Here is a 20,606-nt window from a genome sequence, read left to right on the forward strand (position 1 = left end):
GACACTGTCCATTCCATTCAACTGCTCTTCCAAGTTCTTTGCTGTCTCTGACAGAATTACAATGTCATCGGCGAACCTCAAAGTTTTTATTTCTTCTCCATGAATTTTAATACCTACTCCGAATTTTTCTTTTGTTTCCTTTACTGCTTGCTCAATATACAGATTGAACAACATCGGGGAGAGGCTACAACCCTGTCTTACTCCCTTCCCAACCACTGCTTCCCTTTCATGTCCCTCGACTCTTATAACTGCCATCTGGTTTCTGTACAAATTGTAAATAGCCTTTCGCTCCCTGTATTTTACCCCTGCCACCTTCAGAATTTGAAAGAGAGTATTCCAGTCAACATTGTCAAAAGCTTTCTCTAAGTCTACAAATGCTAGAAACGTAGGTTTGCCTTTCCTTAATCTTTCTTCTAAGATAAGATGTTGATGTAATAATTAAAATATGAAATATTTTTTTTAACTTAGAATAGCATACATCTTTAAGTTAAGAGGCACAGTTCTGAAAGATGGTACAATTTATACGTTTCAGGTATAAATTAGGAAACCAGATTCCGAATTTGTACCACTAACAGATGTTTAGAAAATTAAGTATAATGTATTTATTTTTCTCGCAATTTTGTACCACGACCTTTCTACAAACACACCACATGTGATCCAGTGCCATTATATAGGACAAGCCTTCAAACATACTAGCAAAATGTTACCAACTATCAGATGTAAATACGCGATCAAAACTCTAAATAGCCATAATAATAGAATCAGAGCCATGATAGAGAGTTAATTTGGCAAACTGCTGATCAATTCTCCCTCTGTACCTACCGCTACCGCTCGTTTAACGTCACGGTCCTTCTGCGTACAGAAAAGGGACTTAGAGACCAGCTTGACTGACTCTCTCGTGGAAGAGGCCCAAAGTTCACTTCGCCAGCGTGACCTCTGGTCAGCCAAAGACTTTGGTGCAACTACAATCGATAGTAACGGCAGGCGATATAGCTAAGAGAAACAGAGATCAACTTTGCTAATTTAAATGTAGACAATGAAATGAATGAAATAGATTTCTTTCAAACTTTTACTTGTGAAGTGCATTTCTAGGCACCTCTATAGTGAACTCCAGTTTAAGATGCAGTCGTGACTGGGCCCATATTACGAAGTTCTACAGATCATTTGGGGGATGCATTACCACGTCAGAGATTCAGCACGATGTTTGATACACGTTCGTATAGGTCGTAACAGAGGACTTTTGGAGCTTTTAATGTAAAGGTTTGCTGTGGTATTCTTGTACATTCCATTAGACCTCCCCACCATCAGCGTACTGTGATGAGTTGCCTAAAATGACTTCTAATGTACAACAACTGATCAGAAATCTCCGGATATCCCTATGTAATGCGTGATGGATGTCTGGATCTCACGGGAGGTGGAAACGTAGGGAGTTCCGGAGAACAGGCTGTTCAGGAGAACGCAGCCGCCACGGACGTGGACTGGTCATCGGATGTCACCTGAATAACAAATACATCAGGGACATTTCAGCCCCTATAAACCTGCGCAAGTCAACTGTTGGTGGTGTGATTCTGAGTAATGTGTACATCAGGGACATTTCAACCCTTATAAACCTGCCTAAGTCAACTATTGGTGGTGTGAGACTGAGTTGTGAGTACATCAGGGTCATTTCGACCCTTACAAAGCTGCCCAATTCAATTGTTGGTTGTGTGATTCTGAGTAATGCGTACATCAGGAACATTTCAACCCTTAAAAACCTCCCTAGTCAACTGCTGGTGATGTGATTCTGAGTTGGAGTCCATCAGGGTCATTTCAACCCCTATAAACCTGCCCAATTCAACTGTTGGATGTGTGATTCTGAGTAACGAGTACATCAGGGATATTTCAACCCTTACAAAACCGCCCAGTTCAACTGTGGGTGGTGAGATTCTGAGTAATGAGTACATCAGGAATATTTCAACCCTTATAGACCAACCCAAGTGAACTGTTGTTGATGTTACTTTGAGTAACGCGTACATCAAGAACATTCCAACCCTTATAAACCTGCCCAAGTCATGTGTTGGTGGTGTTATTCTGAGTGACGAGTACATCAGTGTCATTTAAAACCTTACAAACCTACCCAAGCCAAATGTTGGTGATGTGATTATGAGTAACAAGTACATCAGGCTCATGTTAACCATTATAAACCTGCCCAAGTCAACTGTTGGTGGTGTGATTATGAGTAAGAAGTACATCAGGGACATTTCACCCCTTATAAATCTGCCTCAGTCCAGTGTTGGTGATGTGATTCTGAGTAATGAGTACCTCAGGGACATTTAAACCCTTATATACCTCTCCAACTCAACTGTTTGTGCTGTGATTGTGAGTAATGCATACATCAGGGACATTTCAACCCTTACAAAGCTGCCTCAGTCCAGTGCTAGTGATGTGATTCTGAGTAACACGTACATGAAGGACATTTCAACTCCTATAAATCTGCCCAAGTCAACTATTGGTGGTGTATTTCAAAGTATCGAGTACATCAGGGACATTTCAACCATTATAAACCTGCCCAAGGCAACTGTTGGTGATGGTATTGTGAGTAACGCGTACATCAAGGACATTTCAACCCTTATAAACCCGCCCAAGTCAACTTTTAGTGGTGTGATTGTGTGTAACGAATACATCAGTGACATTTCAACACTTATAAACCTATCCAAGTCAACTGTTGGTAGTGTGATTCTGTGTAACAAGTACATCAGGGACATTTCAACCCTTACAACGCTGCCCAATTCAACTGTTGGTGGTGTGATTATGAGTAACGAGTTTATCAGGGACATTTCAATCCTCATAAACCTGTCCAAATCATCTGTTTGTGGTGTGATTCTGAGTAACGAGTACATGAGGGACATTTCAACCCTTACAAAGCTGCCCAATTCAACTGTTGGTGGTCTGATTTTGCGTAACGAGTGCATCAGGGACATTGCAACCCTTATATACGTGCCCCGGTCCACTGTAGGTGATGGGATTCTGAGTAACACACATCTCAAGGACATTTCAACCCTTATAAACCTGCCCAAGTCAACTGTTGGTGGTGTATTTCAAAATAACGAGTACATCAAGGACATTTCAATCATTATAAACCTGCCCAAGTCAACTATTGGTGGTTTGATTCTGAGTAACGAATACATCAGGGACATTTCAACCCTTACAAAGCTGCCCAATTCAACTGTTGACGGTGTGATTCTGAGTAATGCATATATCGGGGACATTTCAGCCCTTACAATCTTCCCAAGTCAACTGTGGGTGATGTGATTGTGAGTAACGAATACAAAAATGACACTTCAACCCTTATAAACCCTCCCAATTCAACTGTTTGCGGTGTGATTCTGAGTAACGAGTGCATCAGGGACATTTCAACCATTATCAATCTGCCCAAGTTAATTGTTGGTGGTGTGATTCTGAGTAACGAATACATCAGGGACATTTCAACCCTTATAGAGCTATCGAAGTCCACTGTTGATAGTGTGACTGAGAAGTGGAAACGCGAAGGAACAACTACAAGTAAACCAAGACCAAGCGGAACTCACATACTGACTGTCAAACATTGCAGAAAGTGATTGTAAAAATTCGCATGAAATCAGTTGGAAGAATCGCTCGTGAGTTCCATAATGCTACTGGCAGTTTTGCTACCATAATTATTGTACGCAGAAAGTTGAGAATAGTGTGTACAATGTTCGAGCTGTTCCTTACAAGAAATACATATCTGTAGTCAGTGCTGTGTGACGCTTGAGGTAGTCTGAAGAACGACGCCCCTGCACAGTGGGTGATTGTAAACAGGTGATCTGTAGTCATGAATCAACCTGTGGCAAACCGATGAAACTGTTTGGGTTTGGCGAGTGCCTGGAGAGCGTCATCTGCCACCATGTCTACTGCCAATAGTGCAGTACGTAGAAGGTGTTGTTAGCGTATGGGGGTAGTTTCCGTGGTTAGAGTGTGGTCTCCTTATTGTGCCTAAGAAAACGTTAGTTGCGGAAGGATATCAAAAGATTTTATAGCATTGTGTAGCACATACAATTTGGAGATGATGATGGTATTATCGTAACAAAACACTCTTCATAAGGCAGCATCTGTAAAGCAATGTCTTGTGGAAAATAACGTTTCTCAAATTTACTGGCCTGCTCAGAGTCGGTATCTAAAGCCAATGGAAAATCTCCGCGATGAGTTACAATGCCGATTCGCTCCAGACCCTAGTGTCTAACATCATTGCCTTCTCTGGTTTGCACTCTTGAGGAGGAATGGGTTATCATTCCTCGACAGATTTTCAGACACATGACTGTTCCCAGCACATTTGAAGGCGTCACAATGGTCAATAATGGAGACACACCAAATTAATGTCCACTGATAATCTAACATTCTGCGTGGTGTCTGTTTGTTCTACGTCGTGTCTCTCTACCACTTTCCCGCAACGACGCTCTGAACATGTTTTTTAGGGAATTGACTAGTTTGAACCTGGGACCTGTTGCTGGTAAGGAGACGCCAGACCACACATGACATGTAGAGTTCAGAAGAGTTCAGTGAGACTAGCGATGATGTAACCAAATACTTAATGATCTCAGCGCCAGCTCCACTGCACTCCCTGTAAAAGAATCTTAATACTAACTAAATTTAGTGGAAGGGTGTCAAGGCTTTCCTATTTTTAGTTAGCTGGTAAAATAATGTCGAAAAAGCAGTTAAGTTTACCATTGGAAATTTTATTCTACTCACAAAACATTGTTTATAAATTGCACTATTGATAAAAGGAAATATTTTAATACAGGATGGTAAAAACCAACTGCGTTCAACAAAAATGTGAACGAATATTCCCTGAATGGGTTTCCAAGTTTTACAATGGATCGAAGGATGGCCTATACAATATCAAATCTCTAATCTAGATTTAAGTTTAAGTTTCATAAAAGAGAAAACTATCAAAATGGTCTACACTGACCCTCAATTATCTTTAATTACTTATCTAACTTGTCGTAAATTACAGTGGCTGATGTGGCTTCTCAATAATTATATAACAGAAAAATCATCACATTTCAGATTTTTACTTCAAGTAACAAATGTGAACAACATGAGATTTAATTGACGATCGACACTAGTATTAAGTAAGAAGGGGATGTAACAGATGAGACTTCTGCAGTTCTGAGTGAAGCCTTATGCGCTCAAAAATGCGGTATCGTGTGCGTTCATTACCTTGTCGGTGGTTAGGCAGCATCAGGGGGCGGCGGGCGGCACAGCTCCACGCACCTTGCCGTCTCGGAAGCAACTCTCTCCTAACTTCTCCTTACTACAATTTACCGAAGTCGGTTTAAGAAAAAGGTATCTGGCTGTGTTTCCAACTGACCAATCAGGGTCTCAATGTTAACCTTAAGCTCCGCCTACAAAATTTCTGTCTATCCAATGAGAAACATTATACTTTTCGTGGTGGGGCAATGTTTTTAACGTTTGCAACGTAACAGAGACGCGAAAAAGTCTTGCAGCTGGTGTGGCCCGTTTAGTGTTATTGTAAGATCTATACAGTTCTTCTGGAGGGCGCTATCTTTTAACATGGGCTGGGGGTGATCTTGGCAGTCGGCTGGCGACGTGGGTGTCCGTCTCTTATCGTAGGGCCTTCTAGCTTAACACGGTTCTGCTCTCGGCTTCTGTTCTCGTTTCTTCCCTCGGAACTCCGTCTGTTTCACGGTGGGAAGGTATGACGTGCATTTAGGCGTTCTTGTGTTAGTCTGTGGTATTCCATTTGCTCACTCGTTGATCGTATTACTTTGGTTAATTTAATGTCAGGATTTATTCGGAGCTATGTGGCATACTGGCGGATTTGCTTATCATGTCAGGGTTTTCATGGAAGGTGTTGGATTTGCCTGACAACCTACAATAAGTGTCTTGATACTTTTGGTCGGATAATTATTCTGAACCCATGTCCATATATTACATGTCCATATAACAAACACATTTTCTTCTTCTATGTGAGAGTAATGTTTCCTGAATATTTTTCTGTTCCTTGTTGTTAGATAAAGACAGCTTAGAAGCGTCTTTCATCTTCTTCATGTCCCTGTAATGAAGAGCACTGTCTGAGCTAATCATTAACATAAATTTGTAACAACAGGCACTGAAATAAATTCTATCACTAACCATGACTATCTACCCACAGGTATGACTTGGTGCCAGGAGATGATCTGGTTAATCATGAATAATTTCGATTATGAGACAGCGTACAAAATTCCTCTTCTTGAACGGACCCCATTCCTGGAGTAAGTATATACAATGGTGAAGTATTTTCATGTTTGTCCATTCTGTTTATCTATACATTATTTTATTTGAATGCGTGGTGTCAGTTCTTTCGGAAAAATAGACACCACGCAGATCCAGCAGCTGTGAAACACTATATGTAAATTGAAGGGGTATAACTGTTATCATCTGTAGCAGGACATTAAGCAGAATCAACGGCGAAGACTGAAAATGTCTCATCATCAGTTTTCTGCTATATTAGCAGATCCTCTGCCTCTCCATTTTCTGCGATCCATTGCTTTCTTCTTGTTACTGTATGCGGGCACTCACGGAAAAAGCCTTTCAGCTTCCCTTCATGAAGCTTTACACAATGAATATTCAGTATTCGCAAAAGTTAAACCCGTAGCTACATTAGTGCTGTAGTTGAGAATTTATCAGAAACAAACAATTTGCAAAAAGACGACCACTTTGTAATCATTGGCGGCGCCAACGATGTTTACAAAAACGAGAGCAAGTAAGCACTCGCGCCAAAACTGAACAACACAAATGTTACCCTAATAAACCTACCAGAGCGACATAATCTCCCTCAGTGGTCGTGTATAAATACAGATATTGAGCGCTATAATTTGGAACTGCAGAAACTATGTAAAAAACTAAATCATGTGAATTGCTAGACATATGCAAACTGAAACGTGAAGAACATGCCAGGCACGGACTTCACTTAAACATAAATGGAAAGCTCATGTTAGTGAACCAGATAACGGAACTTTGTAAGAAGCTGCAGAATACCACGGACCCGATCATCTTAGATTATGATCAACAAGTTTTCTTTGGTTCAGTTTCAAGCAACATGATTTTATTGAACTATACCCCTTGGATTGGAAAGAACCTTATTCATATGCTGAACAAACCGACTTGGAAGTGAGTAAATCGTAATTACAGTGCAGTGTTAAACACTTGTGTAATAATTCGACTGATTCAGAATTCCATGTCACAAGATGTTGTAAAATATCAGTGCCTTTTAGGATAATGCATCTAAACTTGCAGTATCTTAGGAATAAACTCGATTTACTGCAAGTATTTGCGGATAAGAATTCACCACACCTGTTAGTAATTACAGAACATGGACTCAAAGACTATGAAATTGATTATTAAAAATTAGATAGTAATCTGTTAGCAGATAGTTACTGCAGGAAACAGCACAAAGGTGGTGGGATGACAATATTTATAAATGAACGTCTTCCTTTTAAGAAAATCTCAGTTGTTGAACAATACTGCAAAGAAGGAACAATTGGAATGGCTGGTGTTGTGGTCCACATAAACGCTCATTCAAGCAGGTTAGCTAAACATAAAGTTATTGGTATGTACCGCTCAAAAAATTCCTATGTGTTGTACTGTCTTGATAGACTTAATAGGGCAATTAGATAAACAGGCCCCACTTACCTTGGCATAGTTGGAGACTTAAATATTGATGCAAACTCCTGTAGTATAACCAATTTTAAAATAACAGATATATTAAACTCATTTAATCTCACAAGTATAGTGAACTCTGACACTAGAGTAACAGACTCAAGCTCCAGTAAGACAGATTATGTAATAGTCAACAAAAATGTAAAAGACAGTGTTAACTTTCAAAGTGTTGATTTTCATTATTCAGATCGCTATTGTCATGTGTTAGAATATTTAACGTTTGCTGTACCAACAGCAATTAAGATAATGAAGAAGAAGTGAATCCTGTATAGTACCAACATCAGCATCTTCAAAACTAAGTTAGCAGAGGAGAAATGGGACACTATTTACCAAACTAAAGGGTCAAAAAACAAATGGGAAAAATTTTATAGGACAGTGCTGAAGAACTGCGACTGCTGCTGCCCTCTCAATGAAATAACCAGGGTACAAACCAACTCTCGTCTTGAAAGTAATATTAGGCACAACCTTACACTTAGGCTGATTAAGTTAAGGCAGAATATATATGATCTTGGCTGTTTATATAAGGAAACAGAGCTACATATATTTAAGGAAAAGTACTATCAAGCCAAAAGAACTTTTAAGGCAGACCTTTATGCTTGAGGAAACATATGCACAATGATGCAATAGAGAGTTCAGCTTACATAGGTAAGGCATCCTGGACACTAACCAAACAACATCGTAAAGCCACCAGCAAAGGACAGAGTGAATCAGTTAGCATTAGACACGAGAGCCATCCAGTGAAAGATCCAAATGAAGTATGTAATTTATTCAATAAGCATTTTATCTCTCCTTTTGACCAACCGGCCCATATTATAGATCTACAGGCTGGCACGCCTAATGATGTCACGGATGGTATAGAGCCCGAATTTATGGGTGTGATCAACAGGAAATATTTAACACAATACAAAAGCTAAAGCACAAGCATTCATCTGGGTTTGATGATATCTCAAGTGTTGCGTTAAAGAAATGTTCCAATGAAATAACTAAACACCATAGCTATCTTATCAACTGTAGTATTAATGAAAACATATGCCCAAATTCCTTAAAAATAAGTGTTATTCAGCCAATCCATAAGAAGGGAAGTAAAGAAGAAGTTTCAAATTATGGACCGATATCACTAATCCCTACCTTCAGTAAAATATTTCACTGTCGCGCGTGCTGCAACGACAGGATTCCGTTTGAATTCAAACGCTGCTCCTTGTAACAGAGGACAGGTAGCGCCTCGGACGTCGCCCACGTAGCGTAACCACACCTGCGGACTCGTTACGTCATCTGAAGCTGTCGCGAGCTGTCGGTTGCTTCTGTCACTTACGCAGGACGCGGCCTAAGACACCCCAGTTCTGCCGCACCTTCACTGCAACCCGTGCAACTTTGTTGAGCACGTTAGAAATATACCTGTCAGAATGTGTGACACCAGTTCAGTCTGGCGGCTTCTCTAGCACCTGAAGATGGCTAAGTGGTTGCCTAACCCTCAGGTGCTAAAGCAGCCGCCAGACTGATTTGGTGGCAAAATTTCTGAAGGTACATTTTCTGACCGTCACCACCCTCTTGTAGCCCAAAGTTGACTCATTAATCTTTGAAGTAAGTCAGTAATTTGGTCGGCTGGTCATATTTTCACAGCACTTGAAACACAGAGATAGTGACACACTGCAACGAGAGATAGCGACGGTCGAATTAAAGAACCAGTTTTGTTAAATAATACTCATCTTTTTTGTTGCTCTTCTTTGTTGTGAGTTGGTTTAACTTTTGTATGACCGTCTAGAAGATGAATGAGTTGCTGCTACAAAAATTATGTGAAAACTAGTAGACTTTCTGGGGAACTGCACATACATTTTCAGTCATTTCACTTCACAATACAAATCAATAAAAATATAACTTGGTTTCCATCCTCGTATTTCAAACTTGTACCGCCAACCGAACCAAAAAAAAAACAAAGATTTACCTCTAAGTCGGAGCGTCGACTATGTAGAGAAGTACCTGGAAGGTGTAGCTAACTGTGCAAAGAAAACAGTTTTGATTTTCATTGTGGTTTCCATTTCGCGACCGCTCGTTTCTTACCTTCCGAACAACCCCCGTACATAATAGCACATGGCATGTTGTTTTTACCCTCAGTATAATTTTTGGATTATCACAGTACATAATACATATATGTTTCGCATGTTATATTGTACTATACGTATTTTTTGCCTATCACAGAGTATAACCAGAATTTCTTTGCAGATTTTCCTCACTTCTGAAGACACTGACGAATATGGGAACCCATACGATGGACGCCTGTGCGAAACTTAAGTCGCCGAGACTTATCAAAAGTCATCTTCCCTTGCAACTACTTCCGAAGCAGCTATGGACGGTGAAGCCTAAGGTAAATGACCTTTCCTTTCCTTCATTTGCTGCTTCCTCCCTTCCTCACATCAGCCACACCTGACGACTCACAGAACACTGTCAGACGTAGTACATTGCAACTCCTAGACTGTCGTACATAAGTTGTAGTACATAATTTCATCAATAATACAGTAAAATTGTTGAAGTCGTGAGGAACTGTTGACTGGGACACAATGAGAGGTAGTTCCTGCTGTCTGTCTTAAGAGCTGTTTGAAGAGACCTTCTTTCCTGGCGCACATTGGTAACTCTCCTTTACGAAACACGAGATTCTGCGTATCAGTTGTGTTTGCGTGATTGTGACGGTTGGATGTGTAATATTAGTCTCGTGTTTGCATAGCTGATGACAGTGAGGGAGAAACGAGAGACGTTGAAACGCTGTACGACACACAGGTTACTGCTCTATAATAGCAGCAAATGGGCCGCCGAGCTTAAGTTACCCCATCTCATGGAGGGATCACCATCTACTGTGTCTTAAGTCCTCTCTTCTTGAGACACTGACAAGAGGTTTGGAATTTAGTACTGGAAATTGTAGCAAAGTTGGTGATCAGAAACTTTACACCACATCTCCTCCCCTTGCTGACCAAATTCCAGCAGTATTTTATTTTATATTATTTTATTTTTTTGTATGTTCCCATCAACAGTATTCGATCGCATTACCAGAAGAAGATCGTGCCTCGACCATAATCCTAGCATGTTATTAATATCTTTCTAATTTTGTCCATTCTTGCAGACCAGATGACATTTCATCCCTAGGGACAGGCTTGAAAGAGGTGGTCGAAACGGAGAATATGTAAAAATCGCCCAAGACGAACGATAACAGCGCCGGATCCACAGTTTCGGATAGGATAATTGCACAAGCAGTGCCATCCATAGAGAAAGACTTCATATGCAGCATCGTATTTAGTGAACGCACCATTGACAGATTCTCCGCGAGGTGGTGCAGTGCTTAGCACACTGGACCCGCATTCGGGAGGACGGCAGTTCAAACCCGCGTCCGGCCATCCTGATTTAGGGTCTCCGTGGTTTCCCTAAATCACTTCAGACACGTTCCGGGACGGTTCCTTTGAAAGGGCACGGCCGACTTCTTTCCCCATCCTTCCCTAATCCGATAGGGCTTATCACCTCGCTGTTTCGTCCCCTCCTCCAAACCAACCAACCGACCGGCCAACAGATTCTCTGCTCTAAACGAGAAGAGAATGAATTTTTCATAGAAGCTTTCATAGTAAGGTTGGTGTATACCCCTACAGCATTTATTACGTTATCCATTTTCGTCCTTTTATGTTAGTTGCTTGGAACTTTGTTACCTGTCTTCTAGTGAAGCCCTAGAAGAAACACCAAGAACCGACACAGCTTTCAACAAAATATCATATCAAATGTCTTTATTTAAACTAAATAAATTCTGAAAATGATTCAGCTACAATCGCGGCGGCCAAATTTTTTAAAAACGATGTAGTTCATTTGAAATAGAAATAACATAAAGGTTCCTACGTGGCGGTTGTCACTCAGTGCTCCGTAGTGTCAAAGTTTGACTGTGATGATTTTGTCAAACTGCCACAAAAATCTCAAATCAGTTCTTTACGTGTAAGTAACTCCACTTACCACTTGGTATCAAAGACGGACGGCATTTCCGAAAACAATGTATAGATTGTATTGTATTGTATGTTAACTGGGGACCTAGAAACGACGGAGAGGCTCCGTCCCCGCCGCAGCCGCAGTGGTCCACAACCCCACGACGACTACCTCAGTCCACTTCACCCCTCCGCCGCCCCACACCGATTATTGTGCGATTCGACCCCCGGTGGACACCCCAGGAACGTCTCACACCAGACGAGTGTAACTCCTTTGTTTGCGTGGTAGAGTAATGGTGGTGTACGCGTACGTGGAGAACTTGTTTGCGCAGCAATCGCCGACATAGTGTAGCTGAGGCGGAATAAGGGGAACTGCCGGCCAGAGTGGACGAGCGGTTCTAGGCGCTACAGTCTGGAACCGCGCGATCGCTATGGGCGCAGGTTCGCATCCTGCCTCTGGCATGGATGTGTGTGATGTCCTTAGGTTAGTTAGGTTTAAGTAGTTCTAAGTTCTAGGGGACTGATGCCCTCAGAAGTTAAGTCCCATAGTGCTCAGAGCCATTTGAACCATTTTTGAATAAGGGGAACCAGCCCGCATTCGCCGAGGCAGATGGAAAACCGCCTAAAAACCATCCGCAGACTGGCCGGCCCACCGGATCTCGACACAAGTCCACCGGGCGGATTCGTGCTGGGTACCAGGCGCTCCTTCCCAATCCGGAAAGCCCTGTGTTAGAGCGCGCGGCTACCTGGATGGCCATGTATAGATTACTTCACCCGACTTTCACGGCATCGTTCAGAAAGTGAAGTCCCAACTACTGGAAACAAGATTTTAGCCAAGTTGTACTACAAACGAGCCAGACTGTGGAGAGACGTCGAGGCTGCCTCGTGGCAGAGACACTGCTTGTTCTCAACAGATAAGTAAGATTCTCAGCCACCTGTGTAATAGCTCTCTGGAACAGGGCATTTTCCCTGATAGACTGAAATATGCTATTGTCATACCTTTGCATAAAAAGGGGGATAGATCTGATGTCAACAATTACCGTCCAATCTCCCTTCTAACAGCTTTATCCAAAATTTTTGAGAAAGTAATGTATTCAAGAGTAGCTTCACATATCTGTAAAAATGAAGTACTAACAAAATGTCAGTTTGGTTTCCAGAAAGGTTTTTCAACAGAAAATGCCATGTATGCTTTCACCAGTCAAATTTTGAATGATCTGAATAACCGAACACCACCCATTGGGATTTTTTGTGATCTCTCAAAGGCTTTTGATTGTGTAAATCATGACATTCTGCTAGACAAGCTCAAGTATTGTGGCATGAGTGGGACAGTGCACAAATGGTTTAATTCGTACCTAACTGGAAGAGTGCAGAAAATTGAAATAAGTAGTTCTCGTAACATGCAAAGATCAGCACATTCCTCAAACTGGGGAACTATCAAGAATGGGGTTCCACAAGGGTCAGTCTTGGGTCCTTTGTTGTTCTTATTATATATTAATGACTTGCCATTCTATATTCATGAAGAGGCAAAGTTAGTTCTCTTCGCTGATGATACAAGTATAGTAATCACACCTGAGAAACAAGAATTAACTAATGAAATTGTCAATACTGTCTTTCAGAAAATTACTAAGTGGTTCCTTGTAAATGGACTCTCACTGAATTTTGATAAGACACAGTACATACAGTTCCGTACAGTGAATGGTATGACGCCATTAATAAATATAGACCTTAATCAGAAGCATATAGCTAAGGTAGAATATTCCAAATTTTTAGGTATGTCCATTGATGAGAGATTAAATTGGAAGAAACACATTGACGATCTGCTGAAACGTTTGAGTTCAGCTACTTATGCAATAAGGGTCATTGCAAATTTTAGTGATAAACATCTTAGTAAATTAGCTTACTACGCCTATTTTCACTCATTGCTTTCATATGGCATCATATTTTGGGGTAATTCATCACTGAGGAATAAAGTATTTATTGCACAAAAGCGTGTAATCAGAATAATAGCTGGAGTCCACCCAAGATCATCCTGCAGACATTTATTTAAGGATCTAGGGATATTCACAGTAGCTTCTCAGTATATATACTCTCTTATGAAATTTGTTATTAACAACCAAACCCAATTCAAAAGTAATAGCAGTGTGCATAACTACAATACTAGGAGAAAGGACGATCTTCACTATTCAAGATTAAATCTAACTTTGGCACAGAAAGGGGTGAATTATACTGGCGCTAAAGTCTTTGGTCACTTACCAAATAGTATCAAAAGTCTGACAGATAACCAACAAGTATTTAAGAAGAAATTAAAAGAATTTCTGAATGACAACTCCTTCTACTCCATAGAGGAATTTTTAGATATAAATTAAGAAAAAAAATAAAAAATAAATAAAATAAATAAAAAAATAAAATAAAAAATAAAGAAAAACAAAAAACACAAAAAAATAAAGTTGTTATATTAACTTAAGTATGTTGTTAAATTAACCTAATTATGTCATGTATTGGAAAATTCGACTCGTTCCACATCATTACGAAATATCGTATTCATGATCCATGGAACTAGTATTAATCTAATCTAATCTAATCTAATCTTACCGGCGGTTCGCAGGGCCACATTTCTTTCAAGGGCGCGGACGGCGTAGGATCCACCCTCCTCTGACCAACTACTGTCCTCAACAGACCGCTGGATATATTTCGTAAACCACATCAAATACTGACGAATTGATTCCACAGACCGAACGTGAGGAGAGGGGCTAGTGTAATTGGTTAATACAAACCATAAAAATTGCACGGAAGTATGTTTTTTAATACAAACCTACGTTTTTTTAAATGGAACCCCGTTAGTTTTGTTAGCACATCTGAACATATAAACAAATACGTAATCAGTGCCGTTTGTTGCATTGTAAAATGTTAATTACATCCGGAGATATTGTAACCTAAAGTTGACGCTTGAGTACCACTCCTCCGCTGTTCGATCGTGTGTATCGGAGAGCATCGAATTACGTAGGGAACCAAAGGGAACGGTGATGGACCTTAGGTACAGAAGAGACTGGGACAGCACATTACGTCCACATGCAACACCTTTTTATTGGTCTTTTTCACTGACGCAAATGTACACTACCATGAGGGGTGAAGTACACGTTCGACGGGCGTTTCATAGTACGTGGAGGACGCATAAATTGGCCAGCCCGTTCTCCTGATCTTAGACCTCTGGACTTCTTTCTGTGGGGTACTTTAAAGGAGAATGTGTACCGTGATGTGCCTACAACCCCAGAGGATATGAAACAACGTATTGTGACAGCCTGCGGCGACATTACACCAGATGTACTGCGGCGTGTACGACATTCATTACGCCAGAGATTGCAATTGTGTGCAGCAAATGATGGCCACCACATTGAACATCTATTGGCCTGACATTTCGGGACACATTCTATTCCACTCCGTAATTGAAAACGGAAACCACGTGTGTACGTGTACCTCACCCCTCATGGTAATGTACATGTGCGTGAGTGAAAAAGACCAATAAAAAGGTGTTGCATGTGGACGTAATGTGCTGTCCCAGTCTCTTCTGTACCTAAGGTCCATCACCGTTCCCTTTGGAACCCTACGTAATTCGGTGCTCTCCGATACACACGATCGAACAGCGGAGGAGTGGTACTCAAGCGTCAACTTTAGGTTACAATATCTTCGAATGTAATTAACATTTTACAATGCAACAAACGGCACTGATTACGTATTTGTTTATATGTTCAGATGTGCTAACAAAACTAACGGGGTTCCATTTAAAAAAAAGGAGGTTTGTATTAAAAAACATGCTTCCGTGCATTTTTTTATGGTTTGTATTAACCAATTACACTAGCCCCTCTCCTCACGTTCGGTCTGTGGAATCGATTCGTCAGTATTTGATGTGGTTTACGAAATATATCCAGCGGTAACGTTAGGTGACTCACCCTGTATATATTGTGAAAAGCAATGGTCCCATAACACTACCCTGTGGCACGCCAGAGGTTACTTTAACGTCTGTAGACGTCTCTCCATTGAGAACAACATGCTGCGTTCTGTTTGCTAAAAACTCTTCAATCCAGCCACACAGCTGGTCTGATGTTCCGTAGGCTCTTACTTTGTTTATCAGGCGACAGTGCGGAACTGTATCGAACACCTTCCGGAAGTCAAGGAAAATGGCATCCACCTGGGAACCTGTATCTAATATTTTCTGGGTCTCATGAACAAATAAAGCGAGTTGGGTCTCACACGATCGCTGTTTCCGGAATCCATGTTGATTCATACAGAGTAGATTCTGGGCCTCCAGTAATGACATGATACGCGAGCAAAAAACATGTTCTAAAATTCTACAACAGATCGATGTCAGAGATACAGGCCTACAGTTCTGCGCATCTGCTCGACGACCCTTCTTGAAAACTGGAACTACCTGTGCTCTTTTCCAATCATTTGGAACCTTCCGTTCCTCTAGAGACTTGCGGTACACGGCTGTTAGAAGGGGGGCAAGTTCTTTCGCGTACTCTGTGTATCTCGCGCACGCCTCCCGCGAGACCTGCATTCTCACCTGATATGTCCACACTCTACATTCGTAGTGTTCCTACTCAACACTCTCATTACTCGTGGAAGACATTCTTACCAAGCCCCGTAAGAGTTCGGGTAATATGTGTGCATCCGCACAGAAGAGGAAGGTCACGGCCGGTATTGCCAGAACTATATACTTATGTGGATATGGTGTAGCCGAACTCTTACAGAACTTGGTAAGAATGTCTTCCACGAGTAATGAGTACGAATGTAGTGGGTGGACATATCAGGTGAGAATGTGGGTCTCGAGGGAGGCGTGCGCGAGATAGTCTCTGCAGTCGCACTATTCTCTGTGTACTCGGTGGCTCAGATGGATAGAGCGTCTGCCATGTAAGCAGGAGATCCAGGGTTCGAGTCCCGGCCGGGGCACACATTTTCAACTGTCCCCATTGACACATATCAACGCCCGTCAGCAGCTGAAGGTATTAATACATAATTCTAACTTCCTGTCTTGTCTCACTCGCAAATAGTGCGAGGGAAAATCAACTGCCCTTATTCCTCCGTACTAGCGCTACTCTCTCTAATCTTATCTTCGCTGTCCTTACAGGAAATGTACTTTGGCGGCAGCAGAATCGTTCTGCAGTCGGCCTCAGATACCGGTTCTCTGAATTTTCTCTGCAGAGTTCCTCGAAAAGATCGTAGCCTTCGCTCCCGTGAATCCTATTTGAGTTCCCGAAGCATCTCCATAGAACTTGCGTGTTGTTCGAACTTACCGGTCACAAATCTAGCAGCCTCCTCTGAACTGCTTCGATGTCTTCCTTTAATCCGACCTGGTGCGGATACCAGACACGCGAACAGTACTCAACAATGGGCCGTACCAGTGTCCTGTAAGCGTTCTACTTTACAGATGAACCACACTTTCCTAAAATTCTCCCCATAAAAGGCAGTCGACCATTCGCCTCCCCTACTACAACCCTTACCTACTCTTTCCATTTCATATTGTTTTGCAATGTTATGACTAGACTGTGTCAAGCAACAGACCACTTGAGCTCTACTCGAACGTTATCTTTGTTTTTCCCTCTTATCTGCATTAACTTGAGAGGGTCACTCCAAAAGAAATGTACACTATTTTTTTTTTTAAATCCATCTTTTATTCCACATGTTTGAAAGTTTTACAGAGTATAGATACATCCTTTATGAACAATATTTTCATTCATCCACATAATTTCCATCTCTCTCAACTGCCTTACGCCATTTTGGAACCAGCGCCTGTATACCCGTACGGTAAAATTCTGGACCAACCTGTTAGAGCCACTGTTTGGCAGCGTGCACAAGGGAGTCATCATCTTCAAATCTTGTTCCACGAAGAGAGTCTTTCAGTTTCCCAGAGAGATGATAGTCACATGGAGCCAGGTCAGGACTGTAAGACGGGTGTTTCAGTGTTGTCCATCCGAGTTTTGTGATCGCTTCCATGGTTTGTTGACTGACATGTGGCCGTGCATTGTCGTGCAACAGCAAAACATCCTGCTTTTGCCGATGTGGTCGAACACGACTCAGTCGAGCTTGAAGTTTCTTCAGTGTCGTCACATATGCAACAGAATTTATGGTGGTTCGACTTGGCATGATGTCCACAAGCAAGAGTCCTTTGGAATCGAAAAAACCGTAGCCATAACTTTTCCAGCAGAAAGTGTGGTTTTGAATTTTTTTTTGGGTGAATTTGCATGATGCCACTCCATCGATTGCCTCTCCGTCTCTGGTGAAAAATGATGGAGCCATGTTTCATCACCTGTCACAATTCTTCCAAGAAATTCATCTCCACTATTCTCGTACTGTTCCAAAAGTTCGCTGGATACCATTTTTCTTGTTTCTTTCTTCTATCCCAACGTAGCGTGACAATTCGTTCACTGTGATGCGGCTGTCAGCAGTCACCAATTCGTTAACTCTCTGCACATTGTCTGGAGTGTGTGCAGTACGAGGCCTGCCACTGCGAGGACAATCCTCAATATTGCCGTGCCCACTTTCATCACGTAACATGCTTGCCCACCGACTAACTCTACTGCAATCGACAGCAGCATTTCCATACACCTTTTTCAACCTCTTATGGATCGACAGCAGACCAACACCGATAACGATAGTTCAGGTATACATGCCGACGTCGCAAGCTGAAGATGAACAGATAGAGAAAGTGTATGAGGATATTGAAAGGGTAATGCAGTATGTAAAGGGGGACGAAAATCTAATAGTCATGGGCGACTGGAATGCAGCCGTAGGGGAAGGAGTAGAAGAAAAGGTTACCGGAGAATATGGGCTTTGGACAAGGAATGAAAGAGGAGAAAGACTAATTGAGTTCTGTAACAAGTTTCAGCTAGTAATAGCCAATACCCTGTTCAAGACTCACAAGAGGAGGAGGTATACTTGGAAATGGCCGGGAGATACGGGAAGATTTCAATTAGATTACATCATGATCAGACAGAGATTCCGAAATCAGATATTGGATTGTAAGGCGTACCCAGGAGCAGATATAGACTCAGATCACAATATAGTAGTGATGAAGAGTAGGCTGAAGTTCAAGACATTAGTCAGGAAGAATCAATAAGCAAAGAAGTGGGATACGGAAGTACTAAGGAATGACCAGATACGTTTGAAGTTCTCTAACGCTATAGATACAGCAATAAGGAATAGCGCAGTACGCAGTACACTTGAAGAGGAATGGACATCTCTGAAAAGGGCCATCACAGAAGTTGGGAAGGAAAACATAGGTACAAAGAAGGTAGCTGCGAAGAAACCATGGGTAACAGAAGAAATACTTCAGTTGATTGATGAAAGGAGGAAGTACAAACATGTTCCGGGAAAATCAGGAATACTGAAATACAAGTCGCTGAGGAATGAAATAAATTGGAAGTGCAGGGAAGCTAAGACGAAATGGCTGCAGGAAAAATGTGAAGACATCGAAAAAGATACGATTGTCGGAAGGACAGGCTCAGTATACAGGAAAGTCAAAACAACCGTTGGTGACATTAAAAGCAACGGTGGTAACATTAATAGTGGAACGGGAATTCCACTGTTAAATGCAGAGGAGAGAGCAGATAGGTGGAAAGAACACATTGAAAGCCTCTATGAAAGTGAAGATTTGTCTGTGTGATAGAAGAAGAAACAGGAGTCGATTTAGAAGAGATAGGTGATCCAGTATTAGAATCGGAATTTAAAAGAGCTTTGGAGGACTTACGGTCAAATAAGGCAGAAGGGATAGATAACATTTCATCAGAATTTCTAAAATCATTGGGGGAAGTGGCAACAAAATGACTATTCACGTTGGTGTGTAGAATATATGAGTCTGGCGACATACCATCTGACTTTCGGAAAAGCATCATCCACACAATTCCGAAGACGGCAAGAGCTGACAAGTGCGAGAATTATCGCACAATCAGCTTAACAGCTCATGCATCGAAGCTGCTTACAAGAATAATATACAGAAGAATGGAAAAGAAAATTGAGAATGCGCAAGGTGACGATCAGTTTGGCTGTAGGAAAAGTAAAGGGACGAGAGAGGCAATTCTGACGTTACGGCTAATAATGGAAGCAAGGCTAAAGAAAAATCAAGACACTTTCATAGGATTTGTCGACCTGGAAAAAGTGTTCTACTATATAAAATGGTGCAAGCTGTTCGAGATTCTGAAAAAATTAGGGGTAAGCTATAGGGTGAGACGGGTCATATACAATATGTACAACAACCAAGAGGGAATAATAAGAGTGGACGATCAAGAACGAAGTGCTCGTATTAAGAAGGGTGTAAGACAAGGTTGTAGCCTTTCGCCCCTACTCTTCAATCTGTACATCGAGGAAGCAATGATGGAAATAAAAGAAAGGTTCAGGAGTGGAATTAAAATACAAGGTGAAAGGATATCAATGATACGATTGGCTGATGACATTGCTATCCTGAGTGAAAGTGAAGAAGAATTAAATGATCTGCTGAACGGAATGAACAGTCTAATGAGTACACAGTATGGTTTGAGAGTAAATCGGAGAAAGACGAAGGTAATGAGAAGTAGTAGAAGTGAGAACAGCGAGAAACTTAACATCAGGATTGATGGTGACGAAGTCAATGAAGTTAAGGAATTCTGCTACCTAGGCAGTAAAATAACCAATGACGGACGGAGCAAGGAGGACATCAAAAGCAGACTCGCTATGGCAAAAAAGGCATTTCTGGCCAAGAGAAGTCTACTAATATCAAATACCGGCCTTAATTTGAGGAAGAAATTTCTGAGGATGTACGTCTGGAGTACAGCATTGTATGGTAGTGAAACATGGACTGTGGGAAAACCGGAACAGAAGAGAATCGAAGCATTTGAGATGTGGTGCTATAGACGAATGTTGACAATTAGGTGGACTGATAAGGTAAGGAATGAGGATGTTCTACACAGA

The 20,606-nt window shown here is 41.5% G+C and overlaps 1 protein-coding gene across 1 annotated transcript in view; it reads left to right on the top strand.

Moving 5' to 3' along the window:
• LOC126424655 (luciferin sulfotransferase-like) overlaps positions 1-20,606 on the top strand; it is a 63,910-nt gene that overhangs the window by 10,018 nt on the left and 33,286 nt on the right. Inside the window, exons 2-3 of the mRNA XM_050087386.1 lie at positions 6,170-6,269; positions 9,937-10,078. Of these exons, the coding sequence (XP_049943343.1) occupies positions 6,170-6,269; positions 9,937-10,078 (242 nt within the window). The remainder of the gene's footprint in view (positions 1-6,169; positions 6,270-9,936; positions 10,079-20,606) is intronic.

This window comes from Schistocerca serialis, chromosome 10, assembly GCF_023864345.2.
Source record: "Schistocerca serialis cubense isolate TAMUIC-IGC-003099 chromosome 10, iqSchSeri2.2, whole genome shotgun sequence".
Lineage (NCBI taxonomy): Eukaryota > Metazoa > Arthropoda > Insecta > Orthoptera > Acrididae > Schistocerca > Schistocerca serialis.